Source organism: Notamacropus eugenii, chromosome 2 (assembly GCF_028372415.1).
Source record: "Notamacropus eugenii isolate mMacEug1 chromosome 2, mMacEug1.pri_v2, whole genome shotgun sequence".
Lineage (NCBI taxonomy): Eukaryota > Metazoa > Chordata > Mammalia > Diprotodontia > Macropodidae > Notamacropus > Notamacropus eugenii.
In genome coordinates, this window is record NC_092873.1 from 11,805,814 (window position 1) to 11,819,231 (window position 13,418).

Sequence of the window (13,418 nt, forward strand, 5' to 3'; positions counted from 1 at the left end):
CCAAGTGGTATAGCATCCAGATTCTTAGAAGAGAGGTTGGGGGAGTTGAAGGAAGAAATTGATAGCAAAACTATACTAGTGGGGGACCTCAACCTCCCCCTCTCTGAACTCGATAAATCCAACCTCATAATAAACAAGAAAGAGGTTAAGGAGGTAAATAAAACTCTGGATAAGGTAGATATGATAGATCTTTGGAGAAAATTAAATGGGAATAGAAAGGAATATAGTTTTTTCTCAGCGGTACATGGAACATTTACAAAAATTGACCATGTACTAGGACATAAAAATCTAACAATCCAGTGCAGAAAGGTAGAGATAATCAATGCATCCTTTTCAGATCATAATGCATTAAAAATTACATGTAATAAAAGGCCATGGAAAGAGAAACCAAAAATCAGTTGGAAACTAAATAATCTAATTCTAAAGAAGGGTTGGGTTAAAGAAGAAATCATAGAAACAATCAACAATTTCATTGGAGAGAATGACAATAGTGAGACAACATACCAAAACTTATGGGATACTGCAAAAGCAGTTATTGGGGGAAGTTTTGTATCTCTGAATGCTTACATAAATAAAATAGAGAAAGAGGAGATCAATGACTTAGGCTTGCAGTTGAAAAAGCTAGAAAAAGAACAAATTGAAAATCCCCAAGTAAATACCAAATTAGAAATACTGAAAACCAAAGGAGAGATTAATAAAATTGAAATTAAGAAAACTATTGAGTTAATAAATAAAACCAATAGTTGGTTTTATGAAAAAACTAATAAAATTGATAAACCTTTGGTCAATCTGATTAAAAAAAAGAAAGAAGAAAACCAAATTACTAATATTAAAAATGAAAGGGGTGAACTCACCTCCAATGAGGAGGAAATTAAAACAATAATTAGGAACTACTTTGCCCAACTTTATGCCCACAAATTCGATAATCTAAACGAGATGGATGAATATTTTAAAAAATACAAATTGCCCAGATTAACAGAAGAGGAAGTTGAATACTTAAACAACCCCATCTCAGAAAAAGAAATTGAACAAGCCATCAATGAACTCCCTAGGAAAAAATCTCCAGGGCCAGATGGATTCACAAGTGAATTCTATCAAACATTTAAAGAACAGTTAATTCCAATACTCCATACACTATTCTTGAAAATTGGGGAAGAAGGAGTCCTCCCAAATTCTTTCTATGATACAAATATGGTTTTGATACCCAAACCAGGAAGAGACAAAACAGAGAGAGAAAATTATAGACCAATTTCCCTAATGAATATAGATGCAAAAATTTTAAATAAGATTCTAGCAAAACGAATACAGCATCTTATCATGAGATTAATACATTATGATCAGGTAGGATTCATACCAGGACTACAGGGCTGGTTCAATATTAGGAAAACTATTAGCATTATTGATCACATCAACAACAAAGCTAACAAAAACCACAGGATTATATCAATAGATGCAGAAAAAGCTGTTGACAAAATACAACATCCATTCCTACTAAAAACATTGGAGAATGTAGGAATAAAGGGAACTTTCCATAAAATAATAAGCAGTATCTATCTAAAACCTTCAGCAAGCATTATATGCAATGGGGATAAGCTAGATGCATTCCCAATAAGATCAGAGGTGAAACAAGGTTGTCCATTATCACCACTATTATTTAATATGGTACTAGAAATGTTAGCTGTAGCAATTAGACAAGATAAAGATATCCAAGGAATTAAAATAGCCAAAGAAGAAACTAAGTTATCACTCTTTGCAGATGATATGATGATTTACCTAGAGAATCCCAGAGATTCAAGTAAAAAATTACTAGAATTAATAAACAACTTTGGCAAAGTTGCAGGGTACAAAATAAACCCACACAAATCTTCTGCATTCCTATATATTAGCAACAAAGTCCAACAGCAAGAGATAGAAAGAGAAATCCCATTTAAAGTTAGGGTAGACAGTATAAAATACTTGGGAGTCTACCTGCCAAAACAAACCCAGGGATTATATGAACACAATTACAAGACACTTTTTGCACAAATAAAGTCAGATTTAAGTAAGTGGAAAAACATTAGTTGCTCATGGGTAGGCCATGCTAACATAATAAAAATGACAATTCTACCCAAATTAATATACTTATTTAGTGCCATACCAATTAAACTATCAGACAATTACTTTCTAGAGCTGGACAAAATAATATCAAAATTCATTTGGAAAAACAAAAGGTCCAGAATATCAAAGGGACTAATGAAAAGAAATGCTTGGGAAGGTGGCCTAGCGCTACCAGACCTCAAACTGTACTATAAAGCAGCAATTATCAAAACCACTTGGTATTGGCTAAGAAACAGAGAGGTAGACAAGTGGAATAGACTTGGCACTCAAGATGCAGTAGGCAAGGAATATAGCAACCTTCTGTTTGATAAACCCAAGGACCCCAGCTTCTGGGATAAGAACTCATTGTTTGACAAAAATTGCTGGGAAAACTGGATAACAGTGTGGCAGAAATTAGGCATAGACCCATACCTGACACCGTGCACAAGAATAAAGTCCAAATGGGTACATGATTTAGGTATAAAGATTGATACCATGAATAAACTGGAGAAGCAAGGAATAGTGTATTTATCAGATCTATGGAGAAGGGAAGAATTCTTTACTAAAGGAGAGATAGAATGCATTATGAAATGCACAATGGATAACTTTGATTACATTAAACTGAGAAATTTTTGCACAACCAAACCCATTGCAAACAAAATCCGGAGGGATGTAGTAAATTGGGAAAGAATTTTTACAGCTAAGCTCGGGGATAAGGGCCTCATTTCTAGAATATATAGAGAACTGATCCAAATGTATAATCATACAAGTCATTCCCCAATTGATAAATGGTCAAAGGATATGAACAGGCAATTTTCAGAGGAAGAGGTTAAGGCTATCTATAATCATATGAAAAAATGCTCTAAATCACTATTGGTTAGAGAGATGCAAATCAAAACAACTCTGAGGCACCACATCACACCTATAAGATTGGCAAACATGACAGAACAAGAAAATGATAAATGCTGGAGAGGATGTGGGAGAGTTGGAACACTAATTCATTGTTGGTGGAGCTGCGAGCGCATCCAACCATTCTGGAGAGCAATTTGGAACTATGCCCAAAGGGCTACAAAAATGTGCATACCCTTTGACCCAGCAATATCGCTACTAGGACTATATCCCCAAGAGATCATAAAAATGGGAAAGGGTCCCACATGTACAAAAATATTTATAGCAGCACTCTATGTAGTTGCCAAAAACTGGAAGTCAAGGGGATGTCCATCAATTGGGGAATGGCTGAATAAATTATGGTATATGAATGTAATGGAGTACTATTGTGCCATAAGAAATGATGAACAAGAAGACTTCAGAGAGGCCTGGAAGGACTTATATGACCTGATGCTGAGTGAAAGGAGCAGAACCAGGAGAACTTTATGCACAGCAACAACCACAGTGTGTGAGAGTTTTTTCTGGTAGACTTAGATTTTTGTAATAACACAAGAACTTCTTACCAAAAAAAAAAAAAAAATAAATCCCAATGGAAGATCTCAAGGCAAAATGCCTGCCACACTCAGAGAGAGAAATATGGAAGTCACTCACATATTGTAGCAGATCATGTTTGTGTATGTGTATGTGTTTGTGTATCATGTTCTGATTTGTTATACGATTTCTTTCATTTATCTTAGTCTGACTACATAGCATGACTATAGTGAAAATATACTCAATAGGAAAGTATATGTAGAATCTATACAGAATTGTATGCAGTAGTGGGGAGGGAGGGGGGTAGTGGGGAGTAGGTGGGGAGGGATAAAATTGCAACTGTATGGCAGTGATTGTTAAACATTACAAAATAAAAAAAAAAGAAAAAAGAAAAAAAAAGAAAAAAAAGAAAAAAAAAAGAAAAAGCTTTTCCTTGCCTCTTTTATGTGAGAGATAATTTGCTCCATTCTATTTCTCCCTTTCTCCTTCTCCCAATAAATTCCTCTCTCACCCCTTAATATTATTTTTTAGATATAATCCTTTCATATTCAACTCTTCCTGTGCCCTCTGTCTATATATATAATCCCTCCAACTACTAAATATGGAGAAAAGTCTCAAGAGTTACAAATATTATCTTTCCATGTAGGAATTTAAAAAGTCCAACCCTAACCTTTTCTCTTTCCTGTTTACCTTTTCTTGCTTCTCTTGATTCTTGTGTCTGAAAGTCAAATTTTTTATTCAGCTCTGGTCTTTTTATCAAGAATGTTTGAAAGACCTCTATTTCATTAAATGTCCATTTTATCCTCTGAAATATTATATTCAGTTTTGCAGGATACATGATTATGAGTTTTAATCCTAGCTCCTTGGACCTCCAGAATATCATAATCCAAGCCCTCTAATCCCTTAATGTAGAAGCTGCTGAATCTTGTGTTATTCTGATTTTGTTTCCACAATACTTGAATTATTTCTTTCTGGCTGCTTGCAATATTTTCTCCTTGATCTGGGAGCTCTGGAATTTGGCTACAATGCTCCTAGGAGCTTTCCTTTTGAGATCTCTTCAGGAAGCCATGAGTGGATTCTTTCAGTATCTATTTTACTGTCTGGTTCTAGAATATCAGGGAAGTTTCCCTTGACAACTTCATTAAAGATGATGTCTAGACTCTTTCTTTGATGGTGACTTTTAGGTAGTCCAATAATTTTTAAATTTTCTCTCCTGGACTTATTTTTTCAATGAGACATTTCACCTTGCTGGTTTTTTCTTTGGTTTTATTTTATAATTTATTGATTTTTTCATTAAGTCATTATCTTTCATCTGTTCCGTTCTAATTGTCAAGTAATTATTGTTATCAATGAGCATTTGGACATCCTTCTCCATCTGGCAAATTCTGCTTTTTAAGGCATTCTCCTCTTTGGAATTTTGGACCTCTTTTGCCACTTGGTTTAGTCTATTTTAAGGTGTTATTTTCTTCAGCAATCTTTTGGGTCCCCTTTAGCAAGTGGTTGCCTCGTTTTTCATGAGGCATCACTCTCATTTTCTTGCATCACTCTCATTTTTCTTTCCAGATTTTCCTCTACTTCTCTTACTTGATTTTCAAAATTCTTTTTGAGCTCTTTCATGGCCTGAAACCAATTCATATTTTTCTTGCAGACTTTGGATGTAGGAGCTTTGACTTTGTTTTCTTCTTTTGTTTGTATATTTTGATCTTCCTTGTCACCAAAGTAAGATTCTACAGTCTTATTCTTTTTCCTGTTTGTGCTCATTTCCCCAGACATTTACTTGACTTTTGAACTCTTATTCAAGGTAGTCCTCTGCTTCCATTGGGGTTGGGGGGTGTACTGACAACCACTCAATTCCCCCACAATCTGTGAGCCTTGGACTCCAGAAACAGCATCTGCCAGTTCCCCTGCTCCTGCTGCTGTGACTGCTGCTGTTGCTACAACAAACACTAGAATTCAAATCCTCAACATTAGAGGTGAATTGGATTCAATGTTGAGTGGACATTAAATTTCAACCTCTGTCTCTGTACCTTAAAACAAGTTTACTTTCCTGCCTCCTCAACTCTACCTTTTGAAATTCTAATGTCCATACAAGTCCCAACTCCAGTGGCAGTCTCTACTGGCTGATACAACAATTGTCAGTGATTCTTTCAGAAATTCATCATATTCTGAATATAGCAATGTACTGTTTGATAAACCCAAGGACCCCAGCTTCTGGGATAAGAAATCACTGTTTGACAAAAATTGCTGGGAAAACTGGATAACAGTGTGGTGGAAACTGAGTAGAGACGAATGCCTGACACCATACACGAGAATAAAGTCCAAATGGATACATGATCTAGGTATAACGACTGATACTATAACCAAGTTAGGGGAGAAAGGAAAAGTGTATTTGTCATATTTATGTGGAAAGAAGAAATTTTTTACCAAAAAAGAGATAGAAAACATTACAAAGTACAAAATGGATAATTTTGATAACATTAAATTGAAAAGTTTTTGCCCAACCAAACCCAATACAACCAACATTAGGAGGGAAGCAAAATACTGGGAAAGAATTTTTGCAAGTAGTGTCTGTGATAAAGGCTTCATTTCTAAAATATATAGGGAACTGAGTCAAATTTACAAGAATACAAGTCATTCCCCAACTGATAAATTGTCAAAGGATATGAACAGGCAGTTTTCAGAGGAAGAAATTAAAGCTATCTATAGTCATATGAAAAAAAATGTTCTAAGTCACTATTGATTAGAGAGATGCGAATCAAAACAATTCTGAGGCACCACTATCAGAGTGGTTAACATGACAAAACAAGAAGATGATAAATGTTGGAGAAGATGTGAGAGAGTTAGAACACTAATTCATTGTTGGTATAACTGTTAGCTGATTCAGCCATTTGGGAGAGTAGATTGGAACTATGCCCAAAGAATTACAATAATATGCATACTCTTTGACCCAGCAATATTGCTTCTAGGACCATATCTGAAAGAGGTCATAAATATGGGAAAGGGTCCCACATGTACAAAAATATTTATACTGGCTCTCTTTGTGGTGGTAAAAAACTGAAAATTAAGGGGATGCCCATCAATTGGGGTACGGCTGAACAAGTTGTAGTATATGAATGTATTGGAATACCATTGTGCTATAAGAAATGATAAACAGGAAAACTTCACAGAGACCTGGCAGGACTTATATGAACTGATGCAGAGGGAAAGGAGCAGAACGAGGAGAATTTTGTACACAACAACAAGCACAGTGAGTGAGGAATTTTTCTGGTGGACTTAGTCTACCAGCAGTGCAAGGACCTAAAAAATCCCCAATGTACCCTCAAAACACTTTCCACATCCAGAGAAAGAATGATGGAATTGGATTGCAGAATGAAGTAGATCATTTTCCCTTGTGTTATGTTTTGTTTTGTTTTAATATTTTTCTCATTCATTTTAATTCTTCTATGCAACATCTATGCAACTAAGATGAAAGTGTATTTAATAGGATTCTATTAGTAGAACCTAAATGTGATTGCACGCCATTTCAGAGAGGGAGTAGAGAGAAAGGGGAAGAAGAGGGAAAGAGGAGAAAAAAATCTAAGGTATATGAAAGTGATTGTAGAAAACTGAAAACAAACAATATAATTAAAAAAAAAGAAATTCATCATATCACATAGAGACAGAGAGATATGTGTATATATTTTAATTAGCATAATCTGTGGATGTAATTTAATTAGTGTACATGTTATGACCAAATGAGACAATGAAAACTACATGAAGGAATAAAGGTGATTTTGGTTTTGAAACTACAGTTATCTCACACCATAACTTCCAGAAAAGGGCACATTCAATGCTTCATAAATGTGTTATGAATTGAATTGTACACAATAACGTTTGGATAATTACTAACAAATTTCATTGATCCCTGTTGTTCCTTGAAATAAAGATCTTTTTAACTAATATTCATAGCATTCAGCTAAATAAAAAATGATTATGTCATGATTTTTGAAAAATCAAAAATGTGAGAAGCCCAAAAGTCAATGTAGAAAAACAGGAACAGTACAAGTAAATTGTGGCATTGAAGTATTGATGAATTTAATTTCCATGAAGTGCATGATATCTGACTTCTCTGATGAATGCATTTATCCTCTTTGCTGAGGGGAGGATTGAATGGTGTTCAAACAAGAAAATGGCATCTTGATTTTGCCCTTAACCAACTCTTATTTCTCTTACGTTGTCCTATGCATCTGCAATTGGATCAAACAGAGACTGTATCTTGTTCACCATAATGTTCAGTGAGTGTACAGTAAGAGAAAACAAGTTAGGCACTTGATAAAAGATTATTTCATAGAAATAACTTGAATTGAATATGCAAACTTTCTGTTCTGAAAGAATACATTAATTATTTGGCCAATCAGGCCCAGATACAAGCAGGAGGCAAATTCTTAGTCCAAATTGAAAAATCACTCTAAACACAGAATTGGATGCTGCTTGTTAGCACAAACTATTGAAGGCAAGTACTTCTAGTTCATTCTTTTAGGGAAAATACACAAATTAATTTCAAAATGGAAAGGAATTCTTTCCCTGCGAATTTTCTGAGGTGAAGAAAAGAGAAATCTTCATTCCATCTAAAGATTTGAGTGCTGTACAAATAAGAAAGATGAACTAGGAGTATAGTGACCATTAGTTGGACAGATTTTATTTGGTTCAAAACCAATAAAGCACTACTTTATCTAGAGGACAGAGTGAGTTCTGTGATGGGACGGAGGGACTGTTTCTCCCTTTTTTATCTTCCTTTGTCAGAACAGTGCTTTGAAATTTTGTATAATTGTTCTTGTCTCACTGGTACTGCACCAGAACAGATTGTAAAGAATATACTAGCTAAATTCTAAATAAAAAGTCTAAATAAAAAGAATATATTGGATGAAAATGGCACTATTGGACTCCCTTACCTGTAGAACTTTGTAAAGTTTGAGAATGGCGGACATGGGCATGGACAGTGTAGATGACATCCCTCCAATGACAGTCACTGAATTGCGCTGCCCGCCACAGCTATAGTTGGGGATAGTTGGACCACCTCCCCCCATAACAGTCGTATCAACGAGTTCTCCATAGCCAGTGTGTTGTCATGGAAGTTATTAACCAACTGATATCCCAAGATTATATTGAGCAGCAAATGGGGGTTCTTGTTGCTCTCATCCACTGCAAATTGGGGAGAAAACAAATGTTGGAAATTTTTGCTCACTAACCTAAAGTGAGAGGGAAAATATAAAGAACCCAGCAAACTCTTAATGCACAGAAACAGCAAAGTGTCATAGTGGATACAGTGTTAGAAATTGAGTAAAAAACTCCTGTTGTAAATCTCTCCCCTAAAATTTACTAACAGCGTGGCTCTGGACAAATCATTTCACTACCATGAGCATCAATGTCCACATCTATGAAACGGGAGACTTAAACTTATCCTATAAGATCCAAGGACATGCACACACAAACACAGAGAGAGAGAGAGGGAGGGGGAGAGAGAGGCAGAGACAGAGACAGAGAGACAGAGAGTCAGAGAGAGAGACAGAGAGAGAGAGAGAGAGAAAGGGAGAGAGAGAGAGACAGAGAGATGATGACATGCTTTAAATATTAGAATATGTCTAGTCTTGCAATGAAATTGAACAAATGAGGCAGTCTGATTATCTATCTGATATCTTTCAATTTGGAGATATTCTAATGGCCCCTTTGACCATGCGAAACACTTTAGCTGGGAATAGACAAATATATTGATAATATAGCTTCTAAATGTGTCATGATAATTTTTAAGTTTATATGTTGGAGTTAAAATAGAATTTTCAAACGTAGGACTTTCAGGAAAATGTAATGGGCAACACAGAAGGATTCAAGGTGAAATATTCATTTCACTCTTGCTGAATTAACTGCCTAAGTCTTACTCTTTGATCCCTATGGATGGATTAGGAAAGGAGGGTGACTTTCATGCTCCTTGGGTGCAAGTCAAACAAATATGTTGACGAGTCTGAGAGTGAAGGTCGCTGGGGACTGTCCTGCCCAGAAACTCTGCACCTGCTTCCTTCATCTTGAAAACTTCAAAATCTCCAGTGAAAAAACATGTTTGGGAATCTCCTCCCCTACCTTTAGTGCCTGGAGCCTTCATAGCTTCCATGGGTTCTGAGATGCCCACAGGAGTCTTTGATCTTGCTCAATTTGGTTTCATGGGCCTTTCAGAGTAATACTTCTATTCTCCCCAGGCCAAATCTCCGCAGTGGCTCAAAATGACAATTTGCTTCAGTCAGAGGACAGCATGACATGACAAGGGCAGAAAGTGTGAATGATAGTGATGAGGTCTAAGTCCACAAGTTCCCAGACTGAGATCAATTTTATATTTGTCTTGCCTTGATAGCATTAACCACAGTGCTTTGGTCAATGAAAGTACACACTATTGGTGAACGTATAAATAATTATAATAACAACAGAACTCTCAATAATGTTTTTAGGTTGATGAATACTTTCCTCACAAGGCTGCCTATTACCTCACTAGTGGGAAACCATGAGTTCAGTAGGGCAATGACCTCCTACAGGCAATTGAAAAGGATTATAGAAGGTGAAAATGTATCACATGTGAGATGAATGAAAAGTCAGAGAGACCGAGTTTCTGAACAATTAATATCCAATTTATGAATTAAGTGAGTAATTAAGCAAGCACATTGGTGAGCATTAGTCTTTCTCAGTAACCATGGAGATCATCTCTACCCAGACCACTCTGGGTAGTTTTGTCCTTCATGAGCTGAGTTGCCCTAAACTCTAATAGGGGAATTCAAGGGTATAAACCTAACGTTTTAGGGCTGGAATTCACCTAAATTAGATTCTGTTTACACACTAAACATAAATGTGATCTTCTACATGAGTGAGAAGGATTTGGGGCAAACTTATCTACCAGTAGAGAGGGGTTGAGCTGTGAATAAAGAGATAATTTGTATCCCAAATTATTAATTGGTTATTAATATAACAGAAAAATAATCATTTTTTATACCACAACTGCCGTGCATGAATTGAGGTCACCTCAGACTCTTCACTCTCATCTTCACTAAGCCAGCATCAAGGTTAAATAATTTATTTGTAATAAACATTCATCATTCATCATGTCCTGATACTGTGACAAGCTGGCACTACAAATAAGACTGACAACAACCCAGTAAATCAATGGTCTCCTCACTGTGGGCTTTCCCTCCACAGATTGTGATTACAGCCTTCAGATGCTCATCCTGGGAGATTCTTGTCTCTGTCTTCCCACCAATTTCCCACAGGGAATCACCCCTTATCCTAGAGCCTTTCCCTAATTTCTCCCAGTATCATAAATGGACCAATGGAGCAAATTAGGACTTCATCAGTTATCACTACTACTACCATGTGATGGATGATGATGAATAATGATCGTTTCATACTTTTTCTTTATGAAGGCTTTATTCTAATATATTCACATATGGAAGCATCTATTAAATTTTTTTTCATCATCTCACCATTTTCATTAAGAAGATGGAGTTTACCTTTTAATGTGAAAGCAACCGAATGTTGTGAGCCTATCTGAATTAGCTTGTTAGCAAGAATTTCATTATGAGCCCAGGATTAGCTACAGACCAATTGAACCATGACTGACTATTGTATCTCCAGTGCCTAGCACAATGTTTTGCATATAATCAATGATTCATTAAAACCGGCTGAGTGATTGCTCTCAAGATCATGAGTCCAAATATGGATTTATGCACAAAATATTGTCTTCTCTCTTATTTTTCTATGGCATTTGGCTAACTTTTAAAAAATTTTTAATGAAATGAAATATTATTATAAAATATAAAACCCATTCTAAACTGATCATCTGTGTAAAAAACAGGCACTAAGATAAGATTCTCCCCACTCTTAGTTTAATGAGTCCGGACATCAAGGCAGGGTGACAATACACGAAATACTAGGCTCATGTGCAACATGAAGAAGACAATATGGAACTTATGGAACACAAAAAATTTGAGAAAAGCCTTTATATTGAGGAGTGGATTCAGTGAAATGGAAAATAGCCGGAAGAATTGCAGCCTAGATTCCCACAACAGTCCCTCATTTAAATGTTTGGAAAATGTAACAAACCTTGTCCCAATCAACAAATTCTGAGTAAACTGGAGTCCGGCACTTTTCCAGTCCAAGCAGACAGATACAAAAAGTGATTCTATGGACAATAGAAACAGAAGGGTCCACGGCTCCTAAAATTGGGACTGCACCAATGAACATGCCACCAAGGACATTAAGTACATCAACAGATAAAGGACTGAAACTGTCTCCCAGAGCAAGGAGAGGCCCCATACCCACAGGAAGCATTCAGCTTTGGCAGTTAAGAAGGAACTCACACCAACTCACAGCCCTGCTGCTTACTGTTCTGTTTTCTATCACTAGTTTTCTGTTCCAGGTGGAGTAAATGATAGACCCTTGTCTAAGCATTACCTTCTAGAGGAAACCATAGTCTTAGTCCATAGGCAAAATAGTGAGTAGAGAGCAAGCTCTTATGTGTAAATTAACTGTATACTTCTGGCCTCAGGAGTTGGACGGGTCCTGATTTTGGCTCTCCAGTCTAGTCTGAAAACTACAGTGTAAAAACTAGGGTTTGAAAGTGAGTCCATAGGTTAGCCTACAGTTCTGTTATACTGAATCTTCAGAGCTTTCTAAATCCTCCAGTAACCTGCTGGAACTCCAACTTGGAGCAAGGCTCTAAGTTTGCTGTTCAGAACCAAGGAAAATGATCAACTCTAAATATTGCATGTATGCATGCCTCCTTTCTAAAATAGAAACAGAATCTCTTTGCATTGAATTAACTGACTCCTACAAAATAGGAAGATACTTGCATCACTCCATTTTATTTCACTGATTGCCTCAACTTTGGAAAGTTGCAGGTATCAAAATCCATTCTCCAGAAGCTGTATTACTTGCTTTGTGTTTTTTGTACCAACACCTAAATGTGCCATGGGACATGTTTTGTTTTGTTTTTAATCCACTAAGCCAAATTGTTACAGTTGTAGCAGATTAAAATGATCAGTACCATAAGATGCATTATTTATAGGATTTTTAAAGCTGCTGTTAACATATAAAGTAAATCCAGTTTAGACTGCATAACTTTTGGTCTCAACAGAGTCATTAATATTTTTTTGCATTCTAATATTCAAAGAATTTTTTTTCAAATGAGTAAAATTTTGTCATTTTTATTCTAAGCTGAAAATTCCCTTTCCAGTATCATTATCCATAGTTCACATTTATTTCTTCATTTTCCCTACTATCACTCTCAGTTTTTAGAATCACTTAAACTCCTTGAAAACACTCAGACCAGCATACTTTAAGCTAATGCAATGATAATAGGTGAGAATTCAAATTGTTTGTACAACTTTACACATATTTTCTAAGAATATGACTATACTAAGAAATGAAGATAAATACTTAGGCCAGCTCCTTACCTAGAAAAATCTCAGAGATAAGTAAAAGGGGCAGGAGATTGAGAATTGATCCAGCTCTTTATGGAAGTAGAAGAAATAATTATATGGAGCCAGAAAATGTCACCACATATCTTTACATATATATGTATACATATTTATACACACATATATACATACATATGAATATGTATGCATATGCATATGTATACATGTATTAAAATATATATGGATTTATGGATGATAATCTTTTACTTCTTAGCAACAGTAGCTGGGGCCTTGAAAGTTTAAATGATACAAGTAGTGATTATAAATTTGGATTTGATTTAAGGCAACAATCTGTCCTGAAAGAAATCAGAATGTAGTCTGTGTGTTCTCCTATCAGAATAATTATGGTCAATCAGAACCTAATGTAAAAGACATTTGCTATTTGGCAATAAGAAATTTATTAGTTGTGTGACCCCAAGCAAGTTAGTT

The 13,418-nt window shown here is 35.7% G+C and overlaps 1 protein-coding gene across 1 annotated transcript in view; it reads right to left on the reverse strand.

The window, feature by feature from the left end:
* Positions 1 to 8,561, reverse strand: part of LOC140522509 (vomeronasal type-2 receptor 26-like) — a 132,028-nt gene extending 123,467 nt beyond the window's left edge. Inside the window, 1 exon segment of the mRNA XM_072637928.1 lies at positions 8,427 to 8,561. Coding sequence (XP_072494029.1) covers positions 8,427 to 8,561 — 135 coding nt within the window.
* Between the last annotated feature and the right edge of the window lie 4,857 nt (positions 8,562 to 13,418).